A 22,982-nucleotide genomic window follows, 5' to 3' on the forward strand; every position below is an offset into this window, starting at 1 on the left:
ATTTGACTGTTGTGTGACCCCCCCCAGGAACAAACGATTTTCTGCCTCGGTGTGGACTACCTGGAGGAAGCCCATGCAGGAACATGCAAACTCCATGCAGATAGAATCCTGGTTGGGACTTGAGCTGAGAACCCCAGTGCTGCAAGACAAGGGTGCTAACCGCTACGCCTCTGAAATGCTCTCTTCATCAGGTGTTCACCCTCTACAGTTACCAGATAGATTGAATGGGGAGTGTTGTGTGCAGGGGCGGACTGACAACTCATGGGGCCCCCGGGCAATAGGAAATCATGGGGCCCCTGTGTCCTCACCCACACTCAAACCAAACTCAAAAAAGCCTATGGAAAAGGTACCAGGGGCATTTCATGGGGCCCCCTACTGATTCCGGGCCCTCGGGCAGTACCCGAGTGGCTAAATGGTCAGTTTGCCCCTGATTGTGTGTTTTCTGCATCATTCCATCTGCTGAAGAACGTCAGGACCAGGGGTGGACTGACCAATTGGAAACTTGGGCAGTGCCCGAGGGCCCGGGGTCAGTAGGGGGCCCCATGAGATGCCCCTGGTACCTTTTTCATAGGCTTTTTTGAGTTTGGGCAAGGACACAGGGGCCCCATGATCCCCATGATCCCCTATTGCCCGGGGGCCCCATGAGTTGTCAGTCTGCCCCTGGTCAGGACAGCAAATAGTCCCGAAGCCGATTCCTCGTTATTACAGAAGCAGCTCTCCTCCCTTTTGTCTTCTCTGCCGCCACAATCATCTCAGGCCAGTTCACAGTCAGTTCAGCATATGGCCATTAGGGCCTCTCCAATGATTGTCCTGCCCCGGGGGCTGCAGACTGTGGGAAAATGTGCTGGTCCTGATTGACACCAGGGTGTCACCCGTGTCACAATCTGTCCCCACGCCTTACCTTCAAGGTGAGATGCATATCTGAGGAGGCTGTCAGACACATGCTGCCTTTCTCCACTCCTTGTAAACCTGATAAATACACGATATTACCAAAAGTATTGGTTGGCCGGCCTTTCCACGCACATGAACTTTGATGGCCTCCCAGTCTTAGGCTGGCCATACACTATACAAATTTCTTTAGAAAATTGTTTTAGATTTACCAAAAACCATATAATATGAGGTCAAAACTAAACAACACTTTCAATTGTATCCAATTAGGGGGGACTTTGCACTACACGGTTGAAGGTAAATCTAAAGAAAATTGGGCAGAAAATTGTATAGTGTATGGCCAGTCTTAGTCCGTAAGGTTCAATATTGAGTTGGCCCGCCCTTTCCCCACACATGACCTTTAATGGCCCCTCAGTCTTAGTCCATAGGGTTCAATATTGAGTTGGCCCCGCCCTTTGCAGCTATAACAGCTTCAACTCTTCTGGGAAGGCCGTCCACAAGGTTTAGGAGGGTGTCTATGGGAAGGTTGGACCACTCTTCCAGAAGCACATTTGTCAGGTCAGGCACTGATGTCGGGGGAGGAGGCCTGGCTCGCAGTCTCCGCTCTAATTCATCCCAAAGGTGTTCTATGGGGTTGAGGTCAGGACTCTGTGCAGGACAGTCAAGTTCCTCCACCCCAAACTGGCTCCTCCATGTCTTTATGGACCTTGCTTTGTGCACTGGTGCGCAGTCATGTTGGAACAGGAAGGGGCCATCCCCAAACTCTTCCCACAAAGTTGGGAGTATGAAATTGTCCAAAATGTCACCTTAAGAGTTCCCTTCACTGGAACTAGGGGGCCAAGCCCAACCCCTGAAAAACAACCCCACACCATAATCCCCCCTCCACCAAACTTTACACTTGGCACAATGCAGTCAGGCAAGAACCGTTCTCCTGGCCACAGCCAAACCCAGACACGTCCATCGGATTGCCAGACAGAAAAGTGTGATTGGTCGCTCCAGAGAACATGTCTCTACTGCTCTACAGTCCAGTGGCGGCGTGCTTTACACCACGGCATCCAACGCTTTGCATTGCACTTGGTGATGGAAGGCTTGGATGCAGCTGCTCGGCCATGGAAACCCATTCCATGAAGCTCTCTACGCACTGTTGTTGGGCTCATCTGAAGGCCACACCAAGTTTGGAGGTCTTTAGCTATTGGCTCTGCAGACAGTTGGCGACTTCTGCGCACTGTGCGCTTCAGCATGCGCTGACCCCGCCCTGTCATGTGACGTGGCCTACCACTTGGTGGCTGAGTGGCTGTTGTTCCCAGTTGCTTCCACTTTGTTATAATCCCACTAACAGTTGAGCGTGAAATATTTAGTAGCCAGGAAATGTCACGGATGGACTTATTGCCCAGGTGGCCACCTATCACGGGACCACGCTTGGAGTCACTGAGCTCCTGAGAGAACCCATTCTTTCACCAATGTTTGTAGAAGCAGTCTGCATGCCTAGGGGCTTATAGTATACACCTGTGTCCATGGAGGGGATTGGAACACCGGAATCACATGATATGGAGGGGATTGGAACACCTGAATCAAATGATTGGGAGGGGATTGGGACACCTGAATCACATGATTTGGAGGGGATTGGAACACCTGAATCACATGATTTGGAGGGGATTGGAACACCTGAATCACATGATTTGGAGGGTCAGCCCAATACTTTTGGCAATATAATGTATCTGCATGGCCATAAAGTGAACCAGGTGCTCGCCATCAATGAGGACTTGTGGGTTTGCTGACAAGTATTCAGTTTTCCAAGGGGTAGGAAATAATAGTTTAAGGAAACTAGTAGTGATTTGTTTAAGAAATATCCAAAAACACTTACAGTTTATTAATTCACCACTCCAGCCTTTGAGCTCTTGTGTGCTGCTTCCCAGAACTTCCATAAAAAGTCCTCCAGACTCCCTTCCTAAAGACTACAAGTCCCTCCCAGAATTCCACCTCTGCCACCGCCACTGCTCGTGCATGCCCTGTCAGTCCTCCCTAGCTGCACTTCGTAGCATCAGCTTGGAGCCTCTATCTCCCAGGGGTGGTGGTGGGGGGGGGGGGTGCTATATTAAACAAGTAATTTGTTGTAATTTCTTTATTTTCTTGTTTAAATATCGAACAGCAGTTTCTGCCCAGGATACACAATGAAGAAAAAAAGTGTGGGAAGATGAGGAGAGGGTCCCGTGTTCCGAATGAGCTCCTTCGGGAGGTAAACACTATGCAGAAAGGCAAACACAATAAAACACAAATGTTGACTTATGCTGGAGCTGTTCATTGAAACAGAAACTACCCGACCTGTGTTTTCATTGTCCTTCAATAAACAATCGGCTCTTTTCTTGGCTGGTGAATGGAAAGACATCTCGGAAGTGGCTTCCTATCTACCTATCACTATAAAAAAAAAAGGTAATATGATCCTGGGAGGGAAAAAAAATTAAAATGTTGCAGAAAGTAGAAGGAAAGATGGAAAATCTGACCACAAAATGACCACGTCATGTCATGGCTTCTTTATGAATTCAAAGACTGATTATTGATCCAGCCAACAAAATGGCGGCCTCTTTCCACTTTGTGCGGCTGAGCGGGAATTAAGAGGCCCAGAACTGGTTTGGTCCAGGGGCGGACTGACCATTTGGAAACTCGGGCCCGGGGTCAGTAGGGGGCCCCATGAGATGCCCCTGGTACCATTTTCATAGGCTGTTTTGAGTTTGGGCAAGGACACAGGGGCCCCATGATCCCCTATTGCCCGGGGACCCCATGAGTTGTCAGGCCGCCCCTGGTTTGGTCTACAAAAAGGTCTTCCACTGAATGTTGTGATGATAGACCAAAGACTGGACCGGTCAAATGAATATGTGCCTCTGTCCAATGTATATTATTGGCAGGTAGTTGATAAACCCAATATTTTTTTTTTTTTTTTAAGTCCGCAAACGTGCAAACTACAACGAAAAACCCGTAAGTGATCACAAAAAAAGTGCAAGTGCGAACACCACACGAAAAAGTGCACTTAGGGGTGTGTTTGTCCTACCCCCGGAAGGGTTGGACCGTTCACCTGATCCCCCGGGGCACGAAGCTCCTGACAGGGACAAGGTTCCCATTTGGTCCTCCTGGCCAAAAGGCCTGGTGGACCACCGTTCCTTATGCCCAGCCGAAGCCGGACATCCAGTACTAGGCAAGGGGGTTCTCCCGAAGAGAAAACCCCCTAGGGATCAGGGGAGGAAGGAACCAAAAGGCCACACATCCTCCCCCTAGACTTCAGGTTAGGCCCGAGGACCCACACCCTCCATCCATGAAAAACACACACATAAGAACAGAAAAAGTAACAAACGTGGGAGTGAAATAAATTAAATAAATAGAAAATAAAAAAGTGGTACCGTGCCAAATTGTGCACAGACCAGGCCCTGAGGCCTGTAGCAAAAATTGCCCTGGTCCTAGCCAAAAGGCCTGGTCCTTTGGGCGCTGTGCAAAAAGAAGTGAAAAACAGTGGCCAAGTGTCATCTTCACACCGTGGGGTCCCACACCCAAGTGTTACTAGTGACACCCCTGAGAGCGTCTTCCCCAGGGGGCACTGAGTTTGCAGACTTTTTGCGTCCCCAGCCCCTGGCCAGACCAAGGTAGATCCGTCCGAATCAGGAGGTACTGGGTCTTTCCAGCTTTCCCAAAGGAATTACTCCCAAGGCCCCAGAGCGAATCGTGGCGCTCCCTGGTTTCTGTCCCTCCGGTCCAGCCTTCCGGACCCCCATCATACCAGTGAGGGTACTATACAACAACCATCCCCGCAAAGCTAGAATGGTCGGGAGCACCCCCACTGGACACTGATAAGAACAGATACTACACTTGATCTTAGCCAAAAGGCCGAGAAGCGATAAACCCAATATGGTCTAGGGCAACAAAATAGTGGCTTCTTTTCACTTTGTGCAGCTGAGAGGGCCCAGAACTGGTTCAGCCCACAAAAGGTCTTCCACTGAATGCTGTAGTGATAGACCAAAGACTGGAGCAGCCAAGAAAATATCTGCCTCCGTCCAATGTACAGGTGATTAATTGACCCAATATGGATCCATACAAAAATGATACTCTTAATGCTCGTTGTTCCCAGAAAATGGCGGCCTTTCCCACTGTACAAAAATATACACTCACTGACCACTTTATTAGGTCCATCTTGCTTCTGGACCCCCTTTTGCCTTCTGAATTGCCTTCATTCTTCGTGGCATAGATTCAAGAAGCTGTTGGAAACATTCCTCAGAGATTTTGGTTGATATTGACAAGGAAGGCCCGGAGTAAGAAGAAAGAAGACCTGAACGAAGGGCCAGCTGACAGGGGTTAAAGGGGGTTGGGAGAGGAGAGTTCCATTAGCATAGGGGGGAGTCTAAATGGTTTTAAGCAAGGAGTGGGGGGAGCTAGAAGGGTTGGTCTGACAGGGTGTGGCAGGGGGTCTTCAGTCTGGAGAGTTTTCACAAGGCAAACCGCCCTCCCGTTGTTTTATGGTTTGTCTTGGTGGTGGTTGTGCCATGTTGGTGCTGGGGGATGTCCGGCAAGGTGCAAGGTCCTCATTGGTTAATGTGGGCACAAGAAAAGGCACTTTGTAGGAACCCATCTGAGATACGGCTTCCAGTTGTTTTGGTGGGGGTATCTGCGGTGGTTTCTCCGAGTCGGTGGTGTTGCGGCTGGAGGCCTGGTTAAGCAGGACGCAGGTATTCGTTTTCTTCCTTCTCAATATGTTCTGTATAATAATGAGATCCACGGTATTCTTCTGCCCAATGCCTCCATGCAAAGGCTACAGGAAGCTAAATGATAGGCTGACCTTAACAGATTTCTTTGTTCTGCATACATATGGCTAAAGTCATCAATGGCCCATTCCTAAAATGGACTTTGGCTAGAAAATGGCTTCCATCTCACTGTATACGTGTTGTACAATGGGTGTAGGTTCAATATTGTTACTCCCAAACTCTCCATGCAAAGGCAGGTAGCCAAATGATAAGCCCCATAATGGGTCAACCTAAAAGAATTGTCCTCGTGGATCAAGCCAACATTGTCCATCGTGGGTCAAGCCATTGATGGTCTACTCTCAAAATGGGCTTTAACCAGTGTTGGCTCCACCCAGAAATTGTCTTCCTTTATCACTGTTTTTGTGTTGTGCATTGAGGCTAGGCCCAATGACTTAATGCAGGAGCTACGGGCTGATAAAAGATAAGCCCTATACATACATATGGGCTAAGCCAACAATGGCCCAGTCCCAACATGGGATCTGTCCTGCGAAAATGACGACCTTTCTCACTGTATTGGTGTTGTACATTATGGATATCCCTGATATTGCTCTGCCCAATGTCTCCGTGGAAAGGTTACAGACAGATAAATGATAAGCCCCATAATGGGTCAACCTAAAAGAATTCCTTTGTCCTCGTGGATCAAGCCAACATTGTCCATCGTGGGTCAAGCCATTGATGGTCTACTCTCAAAATGGGCTTTGACCAGTGTTGGCTCCACCCAGAAATTGTCTTCCTTTATCATTGTTTTTGTTTTGTGCATTGAGGCTAGGCCCAATGACTTAATGCAGGAGCTACGGGCTGATAAAAGATAAGCCCCATACATACATATGGGCTAAGCCAACGATGACCCAGTCCCAACATGGGATTTGTCCTGCGAAAATGACGTCCTTTCTCACTGTACTGGTGTTGTACATTATGGATATCCCCGATATTGCTCTACCCAATGTCTCCATGGAAAGGTTACAGACAGATAAATGATGAGCCCCGTACATACCTATGGGTCAAGCTGTCAATGGTCCGGTGCCAAAATGGGATTTGCCCTAAAAAATGGCTCCCTATCTGCCTCTATATGTGTTGTACATTAAGGATTGGCCCAATATTGTTCTGTCCAAGGCCTCCATACAAAGGCTGCAAGCGGGTAAATGATATGCCCTGCACATATACGTGGGACAAGCTATCAATGGTCCAGTCCCAACATGGGATTTGCCCTGCGAAAATTACGTCCTTTCTCACTGTATTGGTGTTGTACATTATGGATTTTCCCGATATTGCTCTACCCAATGTCTCCATGGAAAGGTTACAGGCAGGTAAATGATAAGCCCCGTACATACCTATGGGTCAAGCTGTCAATGGTCAAAATGGGATGTGCCCTAGAAAATGGCTTCCTATCTGCCTCTATATGTGTTGTACATTAAGGATTGGCCCAATATTGTTCTGTCCAAGGCAGGGGCGGACTGACAACTCATGGGGCCCCCAGGCAATAGGGGATCATGGGGCCCCTGTGTCCTTGCACAAACTCAAAAAAGCCTATGAAAAAGATACCAGGGGCATCTCATGGGGCCCCCTACTGACCCCGTTTCCAAATGGTCAGTCCGCCCCTGGTCCAAGGCCTCCATGGCTGCAGGCAGGTAAATGATATGCCCTGCACATATATGTGGGTCAAGCCATCAATGGTCCAGTTCCAAAATGGGATTTCTCCTAGAAAATGGCTCCCTATCTGCCTCTATATGTGTTGTACATTAAGGATTGGCCCAATATTGTTCTGTCCAAGGCCTCCATGCAAAGGCTGCAGGCAGGTAAATGATATGCCCCGCACATATATGCGGGTCAAGCCATCAATGGTCCAGTCCCAACATGGGATTTGCCCATTGTTGACTTTGGCCAGAAAATTGGCAGTTAAATGGTAAGCCCCATAACAAGTCAACCAAAAAGATGCCTTTGCCCATCGTACATATGGGTCAACCCTTCACTGGACCAAGTCCCAATATGGCTGCTTCTTTCGTCGCCATTACAGCTGTCACTCTCCTCAGAACCTAATCCGAATACATTTGTGGGAAGATCTGAAATCTTCTTCAGGCCGAGCAGAGAGGAACCAAAATGTTTCTCATGATGACACACGTCGACTCCCCCGGGCTATTAAGTAATCGAAGAAAAGTTTCTATAGATGAGTCAGGTTTGTGAACTTGTAACCTTCAGCCGGCTGTCTCAGCACATTCAATGCGTCTTTGGAAAACAACGTACAGCGGAGAACAAAGCACCCAGCTGGTCTGGAATTTCCAGTAAGGCGATGTGCCTACAGACCTGGCCGCCGGCCATTACCCCGACCCCAATGGGTTACCAGGGGAGTGTGCTCACAGCCACCAGATCATGTCATTAAAGGGCCAAAGGCCACAAGTCCTCACTTGTCACTGTATTGTTCTTTGATGAATGGTTATGAGGTCATTAAGTGTGGAACCAAAACGACTTGTTCAGTGACTGTCTCCAGCGATGTCCTCCTGGGAAAACGTCAGCCCCGGGACTGGCCCACGTCTGAAGCTACAGGGGCAAGTTTAGAGGATCGTGTGGCTGGACGCCTCTCCTGGAGGCTACTACATCCCCATACATCCCGTACACCCCGTACATCCCATACATCCCCATACATCTCATACATCCCCTATATCCCGTACAACCCGTACATCCCATACACCCCGTACATCCCGTACATCTCGTACACCCCGTACATCTCGTACACCCCATACATCCAGTACACCCCGTACACCCCGTACATCCCGTACACCCCGTACACCCCGTACACCCCGTACATCCCGTACATTCCGTACATCCCGTACATCCCATAACCCCGTACATCCCATACACCTCGCACACCCCCTACATCCCGTACACCCCGTACATCCCATACACCCCATACATCCCGTACACCCCGTACACCCCGTACGTCCCGTACACCCCGTACGTCCCGTACACCCCGCACATCCCGTACATCCCATACACCCCGTACATCCCATACACCTCGCACACCCCTTACATCCCGTACACCCCATACACCCTGTACATCCCGTACACCCCGTACATCCCATACACCCCGTACATCTCGTACACCCCGTACACCCCATACATACCGTGCACCCCATACATCTCATACACCCTGTACATACCGTACACCCCATACATCCCATACACTCCGTACATCCCATACATCCCGTACATCCCATACACCCAGTATGTCCCATATGCCCAGTACTTCCCATACACCCCGTACATCCCATACACCCCGTACATCCCATACATCCCGTACATCCCATACACCCAGTATGTCCCATATGCCCAGTACTTCCCATACACCCCGTACATCTCATACACCCCGTACATCTTGTACACCCCGTAAACCCCGTACATCTCGTATAGGCAAGCAGATATACTGGCAGGTCTGCAAGAGATCTGCATGGCACCACAGATCTGCTGATGGCGGGTGCAATGCTTTCCAGGCTCCTGCAACCAAAAATAATAAATGTAATTTTTTACCTGCAAAAATATGTGCATTTATTATTTTTGGTCAAAAGGTGAACTAATCCTTTAAAATGCAGCATAAACTCCAAACTTTCTGCTTATCACCTGAGATGTACTCGCCCACCCCCAGGCCATCGCTGTTACGACAACTTTTGTCCCCCTGCCCTCCTGGTGGCAACAGGTAGTGAACATTGTGGGTGGGGCTTTCCCCCCCCACATGTGTATGATGAGTCTGAGTCCTTTGTACAGCACACACTTCTGACAGCTGGAGGGAAGGGGGGGGACTCCGTTCTCAGGCATGAATGAATGTGTCTGTTTGTCCAGCGCCCTCTGTGATTGGTCAGCCAGTGTGGGAAACTCAGAGCTCACAGACACTCATACATTGATATGCAGATGCTGTGCTATAAATACAGCCGGACGCCGCTGACAGAACGCAGTGCGGTGACCAGGCCTTGGTGATCATGGCTGTCAGTACAGCTACCTGCCTGATCTCCCCGGAGTACGCCGAAGACAGGCTCACCACCAAAGAGAAGAATAAGGTAAGATATTATTCATTATTATCATTATTTATATTATCATTATCATCATTATTTATAAAATTATTATAATTATTAATAAAATTATTATTATTTATATTTTTATTGTTATCATTATTATCATTAATTATTATTATTGTTATTATTATTACTACTATTATTATTATTATTTTATTATATATATTTTTATTATCATCATTATTTATAAAATTATTATTATTATTATTTATATTATTATTGTTATCATCATTATCATTAATTATTGTTATTATTTTATTATATATATTATAATTATCATCATTATTTATAAAATTATTATTACTATTTATATTATTATTTTTATCATTATTACCATTAAATATTATTATTATTTATATTATTATCATCATTATCATTAATTATTATTATTATTATCATTATTTATAAAATGATTCTTATTTTTATCATCATTATTACCATTAAATATTATTATTATTATTATTTATATTATTATCATCATTATTATAATTAATTATTATTATTGTTATTATTAATATTAGCATAATTATTTATAAAATGATTCTTATTTTTATTATTATTTTCATCATTATTACCATTAAATATTATTATTATTTATATTATTATTATCATCATTAATATTATAATTAATTATTATTATTGTTATTATTATCATCATTATTTATAAAATGATTCTTATTTTTATCATCATTATTACCATTAAATATTATTATTATTATTTATATTATTATCATTATTATCATTAATTATTATTATTGTTATTATCATCTTTATTTATAAAATGATTCTTATTTTTATCATCATTATTACCATTGAATATTATTATTATTTATATTATTATTATCATCATTATTATCATTAATTATTATTATTGTTGTTATTATTAATATTATTATTATCATCATTATTTATAAAATGATTATTTTTCTCATCATTATTACCATTAAATATTATTATTATTATTATTATTTATATTATTATTATCATCATTAATATCATTAATTTTTATTATTGTTATTATTATTATTTTATTATTTATATTATTATTATTATTATTTTTTTTTTTTTATTATTGTTATTATTATACATTATACTGTCCTAGGGTGAAAATGCTTTCCAATACAGTTGTCACCCTAGGACAGGAAGTGAGTTACAGCGAGGATCACCAGGATAAAGGAAGAAAAAGTGTGAAAAATAAAAACTAATGCAGCCACCACATCTACACAATGATAAGCCGCAATACTGTTCAATTTTTGTTCTTGGGTTTAGATACACTTTAAATATTAATAGATATAATAGATATTAATATTTCTACGAAAAAAAACACATTTATTGTTTCCATTTGGCATTTGGGTTCCGAATCTTTTTTTTTTTTAGTTTTAAAAATGTTTTTCATTTTTAATTTAAAAAAAATCAAAAAAAACTTTGTTTTACTGACTTGTGTATTTAGTGATTTTTTTTTTGTTGTTTTTCCTCCTTTATGTGGGCGCAAAGTTTTTTTTTTTTAAATCCGAACATGTATTTACTTTTTAAAACCTATTTCACAGATAAGGAAGCCGGTGGTGGAGAAGATGCGCAGAGATCGCATTAACGGCAGCATCAACCAGCTGCGCAAAATTTTGGAGCACGAGTTCCAGCTGCTGCAACCGGATTCCAAGCCGGAGAAGGCCGACGTGCTGGAAATCGCTGTGCGCTTCCTGAGGCTGCAGATGTGCAGAAGCTGCAACGGTGAGAGGGGTTTGTTTGTTTTTGTTTTGTTTTTAATATTCAGCTTTGAATCTTCTACAGCTCAGGCTGCCGTGTAGTAGACTGGAGTCAGTGTGACAGACAGCGCCCCCGCATGGCCATAGTATGTGAAGACAGCTAACCAAGGGATATTTATTTATTTCAGGTACTTACAGTTGTGTTCAAAATACTAGACGTCAGACATCACTAACCGGATCAATCGCTGTTTTTGGTGGAAATGATATTTCTACATGGCAGATAATTTCCTAGCAGGTGTAGTAGAGTCATAGAAATCCAACAGACCCAACAGTCATGACATGCATGCTGCTGATTCTGTGTCATTGAATCACTCATTGAAAGGGGCGTGTTCACAATAATCGCCGTGTGGAGTTCTATTAGTGAGGTCATTCATTCTTTGAACAACAGGTGGCAATTATTGCCCTTATTTAACTACTTGCTGACCGCAGATACTGAATGACGGCTACACTGCGGCCGGCCAGTCTCGGGTGGGCGTCATATGACGTCCTCCCAGAGCGCGCTCTCCTGCGCACCCCCAGCGGGCACGCACCTGGCGATCTCCGTGATGGCTGTGTCCTACGGACACAGCTGATCATGTGATATGGTAAAAGGCCAATCACAGCAGCCTTTTACCACGTGATCAGCCGTGTCCAGAGACACGCCGATCACCGGGAAATGCAAGTGTCGGTTCTCGGCTGCACTTTCCTCACGCTGTCAGATCGTGAGGAAAGTACTGCCGAGAACCGGCAGTTGTCACAGCGGGGATCGGCACCAATCATCGGGGCACTGATGATCAGTGCCCCGATGATTGGTGCCCAGCAGTGCCAACCACAAGTTCCGCCCACCTGTGCCCAGCAGTGCGCCCACTAGCTCCGCCCACCTGTGCCCAGTAGTGCCACCTACTTGTGCCCAGCAGTGCCACCCACCAGTGCCCATCAGTGTAGCCCAGCAGTGCTGCCAGTCAGTGCCCAGCGGTTGTGCCAGTCAGTGCCCAGCAGTGATGCCAGTCAGTGCCACCTATCAGTGCTGTCTATCAGTACCAATCATTAGTGTCGCCTATCAGTGCCACATATAAGTGCCGCCGATTTGTGCCACCTCATTAGTGCGGCCTATCAGTGCTGCCTATCAGTGCCCTTCAGTGCTGCCTATCAGTGTCCATCAGTGCTGCCTATCAGTGCCCATCAGTGCTGCCTATCAGTGCCCATCACTGAAAGAGAAAAATTACCTGTTTGAAAAATTTTATAATAGAAACAAAGAAACTTTTTTTTTTCTAATTTTTTGCAATTTTTTTGTTTATAGCACAAAAAGTAAAGCACCCAGCGGTAATACTACCAAAAGAAAGCTCTATTTGTGAGAAAAAAATGATAAAAATTTCATATGGGTACAATGTTGCATGACCGCACAATTGTCAATCAAAGTGCGACAGCGCTGAAAGCTGAAAGTTGGCCTAGGCAGGAAGGGGGTATAAGTGCCCGGTAGGCAGGAAGGGGGTATAAGTGCCCTGTAGGCAGGAAGGGGGTAGAAGTGCCCTGTAGGCAGGAAGGGGGTGGAAGTGCCCGGTAGGCAGGAAGGGGGTAGAAGTGCCCTGTAGGCAGGAAGGGGGTAGAAGTGCCCTGTAGGCAGGGAGGGGGTAGAAGTGCCCTGTAGGCAGGAAGGGGGTAGAAGTGCCCGGTAGGCAGGAAGGGGGTAGAAGTGTCCTGTAGGCAGGAAGGGGGTAGAAGTGCCCTGTAGGCAGGAAGGGGGTAGAAGTGCCCGGTAGGCAGGAAGGGGGTAGAAGTGCCCTGTAGGTAGGGAGGGGGTAGAAGTGCCCTGTAGGCAGGAAGGGGGTAGAAGTGCCCTGTAGGCACGAAGGGGGTGGAAGTGCCCGGTAGGCAGGAAGGGGGTAGAAGTGCCCGGTAGGCAGGGAGGGGGTAGAAGTGCCCTGTAGGCAGGAAGGGGGTAGAAGTGCCCTGTAGGCAGGAAGGGGGTAGAAGTGCCCGGTAGGCAGGAAGGGGGTAGAAGTGCCCTGTAGGCAGGAAGGGGGTAGAAGTGCCCTGTAGGCAGGAAGGGGGTAGAAGTGTCCGGTAGGCAGGAAGGAGGTAGAAGTGTCCTGTAGGCAGGAAGGGGGTAGAAGTGTCCTGTAGGCGAGGGGTTAAGGAAGGAAGGCAGCAAATGTTGGACATGCTGGTTACAGTGCATTTCTCTCTGAAATTCTGAGAAAAATGGGTCGTTCCAGACATTGTTCAGAAGAACGGCGTACCTTGATTCAAAAGTTGATTGGAGGGGAAAACATATAAAGAAGTGCAGAAAATGATCGGCTGCTCAGCTAAAATGATCGCAAATGCTTTAAAATGGCAACCAAAACCTGAAAGACGCGGAAGAAAGCGAAAAACTACCATTGGAATGGATAGAAGAATAGCCAAAATGGCGCGGACTCAGCCAACAATCAGCTCCAGGAAGATGAAAGAAGGTGTGACGTCCCCTGTGAGGACTGTTACAATTAGAAGACGCCGATGTGAAGCCAAGCTATCTGCAAGAAGTCCCCGCAAAGTCCCACTGTTGGAGAAAAGACGTGCTGAAGAGGTTACAATCTGCCAAAGAGCACATTGACCGGCCTAAAGAGAAATGGCGCAACATTTTGTGGACTGATGAAAGTAAGATTGTTCTTTTTGGGTCTAGTGGGCGGAGACAGTTTGTCAGACGACCCCCAAACACTGAATTCAAGCCACAGTACACTGTGAAGACCGTGAAGCATGGTGGTGCAAGCATCATGATATGGGGATGTTTCTCATACTACGGTGTTGGGCCTATTTATCGCATACCAGGGATCATGGATCAGTTTGAAGACATCAGAATACTTGAAGAGGTCATGCTGCCTTATGCTGAAGAGGAAATGCCCTTGAAATGGGGGTTCCAACAAGACAACGACCCCAAACACACCAGTAAACGTGCAACATCTTGGTTCCAGACCAACAAGATGGACGTTATGGAGTGGCCAGCCCAATCCCCGGATCTTCATCCAATAGAAAACTTGTGGGGTGACATAAAAAATGCCGTTTCTGAGGCCAAACCAAGAAATAGAGAAGAACTGTGGAATGTGGTCCAATCATCCTGGGCTGGAATACCTGATCACAGGGGCCAGAAGTTGGGGGACTCCATGCAACACAGATGTACAGCAGTTCTCAGAAACAGTGCGACTACAACCAAATATTCATGAAGTCATTCAAAGGAAAGCAAAATCTTCAAACATTTCTCAGTTTATATAGTGAATGTTTGAGTTTGTAAAGAAGAATACAAACACTGCGATTTTTTTTGAACCGTCTAATATTCACTTTTCTTCCATTTTTTTAGAGGAACAACACAAATTTGATGTATTTTTCTTCATGTTGTGATTTGGAATAGAATGTGTCGTGTTCCCAATGCATTTGTGTGGATGGAAATAAAAGCTATTAGAAGGATTTGCAGCTTTATTCACTTTTTTCAACACACTGATATTATTTTGAACACAACTGTATAACGCCAGCAATTTACATATATATTGTACATTCACATCAGTCCCCGCCCCCGAGGAGCGTACAATCTAAGGTCCCTAACTCACATTCATACATACACATACTAGGGACAATCTAGACAGGAGCCGATTCACCTACCAGCATGTCTTTGGAGCAGGGGCGGACTGACCATTTGGAAACTCTGGCATTGCCCGAGGGCCCGGGGTCAGTAGGGGGCCCCATGAGATGCCCCTGGTACCTTTTTCATAGGCTTTTTTGAGTTTGGGCAAGGACACAGGGGCCCCATGATCCCCTATTGCCCGGGGGCCCCATGAGTTCTCAGTCCGCGCCTGCTTTGGAGTATGGGAGGAAACCGGAGTACCCGGAGGAAACCCACACAGGCACAGGGAGCACACGCAAACTCCAGGCAGGTGGTGCCGTGGTTGGGATATAAAGTAGAACTTTGCATACTGTAACTTTGTATATATCTGAATATAATTGTATATAATCAGGGGCGGACTGACCATTCGGGTGCTCGGGCACTGCTCAAGGGCCCAGGGTCAGTAGGGGGCCCCATGAGATGCCCCTAGTTCCTTTCTTGGGATTTTTTGGGTGTGGTTTGAGTGTGGGTGAGGACAAGGGGGCCCATGATCCCCTATTTCCCGGGGGCACCATGATCCCCTATTTCCCGGGGGCACCATGATCCCCTATTTCCCGGGGGCACCATGATCCCCTATTTCCCAGAGGCCCCATGATCCCCTATTTCCCAGGGGCCCCATGAGTGGTCAGTATATAACTATGTATCACATTGTATACAGCTTTGTGTGAAGGTAAAACACATTCCCGGCTCCCACAAAGTATCACTGGAGCTCAGACTTTATGTTTGTAAAGGAATAGGGAAGACCCGTGCCAGGTTTTTCTGTGTTCCATCGGGGATATTGCTCTTCACTTCCTGTCCCTGAGACACAACAGGAAGTGAGAGGAAATCTCAAAGTGGACAGAAAGACACTCGAATTGTCTCCTCTATCCAGAATGGAAACATGGATTTAGATACAAATTAAAGGGATAAAATGCATCCAGACAACCAGAGGTCATAGGACAGCACAGAGCGTACCCTGCACACCCTCATGGGGCCGTATTGTCAATCCAAAGAGAGAGATAGACGGATGGAGGGATGGATGGATGGATGGATGGAGAGATGGATGGATGGAGAGATGGATGGATGGAGAGATGGATGGATGGATGAATGGATTGATGGATGGATGAATGGAGAGATGGACGGATGTAGAGATGGATGGATGGATGGAGAGATGGATGGATGGATGGATGGATGGATGGAGAGATGGATGGACGGATGAACAGATGGATGGATGGAGAGATGGATGGATGAACAGATGGATGGACGGACGGATGAATGGATGGACGGACGGAGGGATGGATGGATGGATGGACGGACGGATGGATGGACCAATGGATGGACCGATGGACGGACAGATGGATGGACGGACGGATGGACAGATTGATGGATGGACGGACGGATGGAGAGATGGATGGATGGACGGATGGGCGGATTCTGTAGATCGTTGCTCCAAGTTCCCAGCATGCTGACAGTGTGGCTTTGTGATCTGGATTGCACTCAGGGTAGTCACAAGTCTCTTCTCTTCTCAGGTGGCAATCAATTCCGTAGAGCAGAGCAGGAGGAGTTCCGGGAAGGTTACTCCAAGTGTCTGCAGGAGGCGCTGTCCTACCTCACCCTCCATCGTGTGGCGGAGGAGACTCAGACCAGGCTGGTGAAGCACTTCCATGGACTGGAGCCACCCGGAGATGTCAGTCCCCCCCGGGTCTCCCCTCCATCCTCCATCCAACAGGAGAAGCACCAACCCGAGACTGGCAGCTTCAAGCCTTTGTGGAGACCCTGGTAGAGGAGCTGGGCCATCCCAAGTCCCATCACATTGATAGGACTGTATCAGGGACTGTAGACCCGGGAGGACGCAGAGATTGCTGGGACCTCATGTGGCTCCTCCCCTTCGTGTATTTCCATAGTGGAAGGAGATTGATGTTTGCTTCATAATGAAGAATGGATCCTACAGGGCGGGACCGTCCATCACAGGAGCTCCTCCCACCTCCTGCTGAACACGCCCCCTGCCTGGCCGTCCCTGAATTCTGCCGTCTGTGGTCTGATCCAAGCCGAAAATCACCGGGGGGGGGGGGGGCAATGTGCGGAGCTCTGATGTACATGCGTAAGGCGTGTTCTGTCACGTGTTCATGTGTGTTATATACATCCAATAGATGTGCAGAACGGAAACCTTTACTTTGCTTCGGATCGCTTTGTTCCGTTACTAATTTCCTTTTCTTGCGTTCGTTTCCTTTCGTTTATTTTATTCTATTCTTTGATTTTCTATTCAATTCTTTTCGGAATTCGAATTTCGGAAGACGGCTGTATTCTTTCTATTCTATTCTAGTCTTATTCTTTTTGAAATTTGAATTTTGGAAGACGGCTGTAAAATTTTCATTATTCGGAGATTCAGCTGCATCACGGGTCTGCATTTCCTGCATCACGGCACCCGGCATCACTGCTCTTTTTAAAATTTTTTTTTTTTTCTTAGGTTTTTTTTAAATTTTTTTTTGCTATCAAACTCCTTTATTGGGCTCATTTTCAAACCTTCTGTTCCTGAGCCGTGACAGGTCCCCTTTATTTTTTTTCTTCAGTTTTTGTTTTTTTATTTTTAATTTTTTTTCTTAGTGTTCCAGCTGGAGATCAGAGAGGGCACATCTTGATATATCTGTCACGACAGGTCCCCTTTATTTTTTTTCTTTGTTTTTTTACAATTTTTATTTATTTATTTTTTTATTTATTTATTTTTTGCTTCGTTTTTTGTTTTTTTATTTTTACTTTCTATCAAACTTCTTTTTTGGGCTCATTTTCAAACCTTAATTCACCAGTGGAAAGCAAAATACGGGATAATTCATGGCAGCTGAGGGCATGGTTGAGCCGTGACAGGTCCCCTTTATTTTTTTTTTCTTCGTTTTGTTTTTATTTTTTTTCTTCTTGTTCCAGCTGGAGATCAGAGAGGGCACATCTTGATATATCTGTCATGAGAGGTCCCCTTTATTTTTTTTTCTTCGTTTTTTTACATTTTTAATTTTTTTCTTCGTTTTTATTTATTTTTTTTCTTCGTTTTTTGTTTTTTTATTTATTTATTTATTTTTTCTATCAAACTTCTTTATTGGGCTCATTTTCAAACCTTAATTCACCAGTGGAAAGCAAAATACGGGATAATTCGTGGCAGCTGAGGGAATGGTTGAGCCGTGACAGGTCCCCTTTATTTTTTTTTTCTTCGTTTTGTTTTTATTTTTTATTTTTTTTCTTCTTGTTCCAGCTGGAGATCAGAGAAGGCACATCTTGATATATTTGTCATGACAGGTCCCCTTTATTTTATTTTCTTGGTTTTTTACATTTTTTATTTTTTTTCTTCGTTTTTATTTATTTTATTTTTTTCTTCGATTTTCTGATCCACAATATTTGTGGAGTGTATACAGAACTGTTACATTGTTACATTGTTGTCGGCACAATAAAACAGTTTGAGTTAAATGTCTTTATTTTTGGTTTCTAAACATATACAGAACATGCAATGCTGGACTAGAGGCAACCGATGCCCTGAGCACCACCCAACAATGGCGTTCCGCCATTGGCTCCTCTATTGCCTATGGAGTCTTTGGGGCTCACCTACCTCGGTGTACCTACCGGGAGATGAAGGTGGACACGCCCAGCCGAGGTCTATGGGGCTGTAATGCTCCTGCAGGGCCAGTAGAGGGGGGACTTGAGTACATATCAGTAAGCCAGGGGCGGACTGACCATTTGGAAACTCTGGCACTGCCCGAGGGCCTGGGGTCAGTAGGGGGTTCCATGAGATGCCCCTGGTACCTTTCATAGGCTTTTTTTTGAGTTTGGGCAAGGACACAGGGGCCCCATGATCCCCTATTGCCTGAGTTGTCAGTCCACCCCTGCAGTTAGCTCAGGTCAAAGGGGCAAAACGATACAGAGTAAGGCTAGGTTCACATCTGTGCGGGTGGTGCCGCTACGGATCCGCATGAAAATCCATGCAGCCGCACCACCAGCACAGAGGAATGCGGACCCGCGGGCAGGTGTTATTAGTTCTAATGGCCGCCCGCACTGGAAAACGCAACCGTACTGGGAACCGAGGACTTCTTCCCTGCGTGTCCCGGGGCATGGGAGTCCATTCAAATTAATGGGCTCTCATGCCCGCGCAAAACGCAACCTGCACGGCCGCATAGATGTGAACCGGGGGTAAGGGTCCTTTCACACGGGCGTTCCATATGTTCGTTTTCATCTGTACGTTTACGGATGAAAAATGGACCCCCGTGCATTTCTATGGACTAGCGGATGTAAATGGATGAACATCTTTTTACATCCGTTATTGTCCGCATCTGTTTTTTTTGAACGGAAGAAAACCCTTTTATTCTTCCTGCAAATAACCCCAGAAAGGACGAAAAATGGATGCCAACGGATGTAAACAGATGTAAATGGACCAAAAACGTATGTAAAAAGATGAAGACGGGCATAAACGAATGAAAACGTATGTAAACAGATGAAGACGGGCATAAACGGATGAAAACGTATGTAAACAGATGAAGACGGACATAAACGGATGAAAAACGCATGTAAACAGATGTAAATGGACCAAAAACATATGTAAACAGATGAAGACTGACATAAACGGATGAAAAACGTATGTAAACAGATGAAGACGGACATAAACGGATGAAAAACGTATGTAAACAGATGAAGACGGACATAAACGGATGAAAAACCTATGTAAACAGATGAAGACTGACATAAACGGATGAAAAACTTATGTAAACAGATGAAGACGGGCATACACGGATGAAAACGTATGTAAACAGATGAAGACGGGCATAAGCGGATGAAAAACGCATGTAAACAGATGTAAATGGACCAAAAACATATGTAAACAGATGAAGACGGACATAAACGGATGAAAAACGTATGTAAACAGATGAAGACAGACATAAACGGATGAAAAACTTATGTAAACAGATGTAAATGGACCAAAAACATATGTAAACAGATGAAGACGGACATAAACGGATGAAAAACGTATGTAAACAGATGAAGACGGACATAAACGGTTGAAAAACGTATGTAAACAGATGAAAACGAACATAAACGGTTGACAAACGTATGTAAACAGATGAAGACGGACATAAACGGATGAAAAACGCTATAAACAAAAAAAGACCAACAATTTTGAAAAAAAGACAAAAACTATTTTTGACTTTTTGCTATAAAACATATCCAGTAAAAAAAATGACAATTAAAACATCTTATTTCTTCATAAATTTCAGGCAAAATGTATTCTGCTAAAAAGAAAATCCCGATATGTGTAAATTAATTGGTTTACGTGAAAGTTATAGCGTTTACAAATTCAGCAGAAATGCGTCTAACAAATGATGACGGATCTGCATGTTCATGAGGGAAAGAAGGATTGGATCCCCTTCACAAAACATGACTTAGTACTTGGTGGAAAATTCCTTGTTGGCAATCACAGAGGTCAGACGTTTCCTGGAGTTGGCCCCCAGGTTCGCACACATCTCAGGAGGGATTTTGGCCCACTCCTCTTGGCAGATCCTCTCCAAGTCATTAAGGTTCGGTGGCTGACGTTTGGCAACTCGAACTTTCAGCTCCTCCACAGATTTTTAATCGGATGAAGGTCTGGAGACTGGCTAGGCCACTCCAAGACCTTAAAGGGGGTCCTTATGCCAATGACCACCAATGTAAAGGAGGACCTTCTCCTCCTGACAACCAATAGAAAATGGGCCCCATCTTCTACTGACCCCCAATGTAAAGAGGGCGATTGTCGCACAGACCACCAGTGTAAAGGTGGCCCTTCTCCCACTGACCACCAATGTAAAAAGCGGCCTTCTTCCACTGACCACTAATGTAAAGGAGGGCCTTCTGCACCTGGCAACCAATAGAAAATGGGCCCATCTTCCACCGACCCCCCAATGTAAAGAAGGCCTTTGTCCCACTGACCAATGTAAAAGGGGGCCTTCATCCACTGACCACCAATGTAAAAGGAGGCCTCCTCCCACTAACCACTAACGTAAAAGGGGGCCTTCTCACACTTACCACCAATGTAAAGGTCCCATCTTCCTCTGACCACCAATGTAAAGAGAGCCTTTGTCCCACTGACCACCAATGTAAAAGGAAGCCTCCTCCCACTAACCACCAATGTAAAAGGAAGCCTCCTCCCACTAACCACCAATGTAAAAGGGGGCCTTCTCCCACTGACCACCAATGTAAAGGGGGGCCTTCTCCACCTGACAACCAATAGAAAATGGGCCCATCTTCTTCTGACCCCCAATGTAAAGAGGGCCTTTGTCCCACTGACCACCAGTGTAAAGGTGACCCATCTCTCACTGAACCTCAGTGTAAAAGGAACCTTTCTCAATATGACCACCAGTGTAAAGAGGGTCCTTTTCTCAAAGACCACCAATATGAAGGAGGGTCTTCTTCACCTGACAACAAATATAAAGGCCAACCTCCCAGTGACCATCAATGCGGTAGACATTGCTCCACTGACTGCCAATGTAAAACGGCATTTATCCCCTGACCACCGATGTAATAGGAGCCCGCCTCCCACTGACCACCGATGTAATAGGAGCCCATCTCCCACTGACCACCGATGTAATAGGAGCCCGCCTCCCACTGACCACCGATGTAATAGGAGCCCGCCTCCCACTGACCACCGATGTAATAGGAGCCCATCTCCCACTGACCACCGATGTAATAGGAGCCCATTTCCCACTGATTTAAATAGTTACATTTATTTGCAAATTCCCGCTAGCATGTCCTAGAATTGTTACATTGAATCTCTTGCCTTCCTCCTACTGAAAGGGAGCCCTTCTCCCACTGACCCCCAATGTAAAGAGGACCTTTCTCCCAATGTCCTCAATGTAAAGGGAGCCCTTCTCCCACTGACCCCCAATGTAAAGGGAGCCCTTCTCCCACTGACCCCCAATGTAAAGGGAGCCCTTCTCCCACTGACCCCCAATGTAAAGGGAGCCCTTCTCCCACTGACCCCCAATGTAAAGGGGACCTTTCTCCAACTGGCCACCAAAATAAAGTGGCTCTTTCTCCCACTGACCCCCAGTGTAAAGGGGACCATTCTCCCACTGACCCCCAATGTAAAGGGGACCATTCTCCCACTGACCCCCAATGTAAAGGGGACCATTCTCCCACTGACCCCCAATGTAAAGGGGACCATTCTCCCACTGACCCCCAATGTAAACGGGACCTTTCTCCCACTGACCCCAATGTAATGGGAGCCCTTCTCCCACTGACCCCAATGTAATGGGAGCCCTTCTCCCACTGACCCCCAGTATAAAGGGGACCTTTCTCCTGCCAACTGTCAATGTTAAGGTAATCCTTCTCCCACAGACCACCAGATGTAAAGGGGCCCTTCTCTCACTGTTCTAAATAGTTACATTTATTTGATCATTCCCTCTAGTGTTCTCTAGAACTGTTACATTGTATCTCTTTTTTACATAGACATATGTGTTTCCTATGCTCCTCAGTTCCATCTAGTGGCCATAATGTGCTATTTCACTACTGTCCATTATAAATAAAAATAGTTCAGAGAAAGAGAAAACAGCCTAAAAAACATTCATTTTTGCCCAATTCTCACAGGATGAATGTACAGGCACATTTGCTAGACGAGTGGCTATAAATAAAATAGACCCCCATGCTCTACGCCAATCCATCACGTTATCATGCATCAGTAGTGCCACCTACTGGCAACATTGCAGAATGCCCTTTCACAGTTATGTGAAAACTGGAAACAGAAATCACCGACGCAGCCACACTCTCCTCATTATGCGGAATGCACTACAATAGAATATACAGTATTTGAGCGCAATTCTAAAAAAATATAATTGTTTACATGTCCACCACAAGTACGCCGCAATAGCATTGAGGGCTTGCTTACACTTGC

The 22,982-nt window shown here is 45.6% G+C and overlaps 1 protein-coding gene and 1 pseudogene across 1 annotated transcript; one reads left to right on the forward strand and one right to left on the reverse strand.

The window, feature by feature from the left end:
- Positions 1-4,657: 4,657 nt before the first annotated feature.
- On the reverse strand, positions 4,658-4,773 carry LOC149444240 (U2 spliceosomal RNA; annotated as a pseudogene).
- Positions 4,774-9,461: 4,688 nt separating this feature from the next.
- Positions 9,462-16,944, forward strand: LOC149444241 (transcription factor HES-5-like). Its single transcript, XM_089654775.1, has 3 exons — positions 9,462-9,718; positions 11,281-11,461; positions 16,615-16,944. The coding sequence occupies exons 1-3, from the start codon at positions 9,641-9,643 to the stop codon at positions 16,866-16,868; spliced, it is 513 nt and encodes a 170-aa protein (XP_089510901.1). The 5' UTR covers positions 9,462-9,640; the 3' UTR covers positions 16,869-16,944.
- The last annotated feature ends 6,038 nt before the right edge of the window (positions 16,945-22,982 follow it).

This window comes from Staurois parvus, unplaced genomic scaffold, assembly GCF_062004578.1.
Source record: "Staurois parvus isolate SC_StPar_1 unplaced genomic scaffold, SC_StPar_1.0 ptg000797l, whole genome shotgun sequence".
Lineage (NCBI taxonomy): Eukaryota > Metazoa > Chordata > Amphibia > Anura > Ranidae > Staurois > Staurois parvus.

What these genes read in the sequence shown, in the direction of transcription:
- LOC149444241 (XM_089654775.1), top strand. Translation starts at nt 9,641, where the DNA reads ATGGCTGTCAGTACAGCTACCTGCCTGATCTCCCCGGAGTACGCCGAA. An exon ending in CCACCAAAGAGAAGAATAAG is followed by an intron (nt 9,719 to 11,280) that starts GTAAGATATTAT and finishes CCTATTTCACAG; the next exon opens with ATAAGGAAGCCGGTGGTGGA. An exon ending in GATGTGCAGAAGCTGCAACG is followed by an intron (nt 11,462 to 16,614) that starts GTGAGAGGGGTT and finishes TTCTCTTCTCAG; the next exon opens with GTGGCAATCAATTCCGTAGA.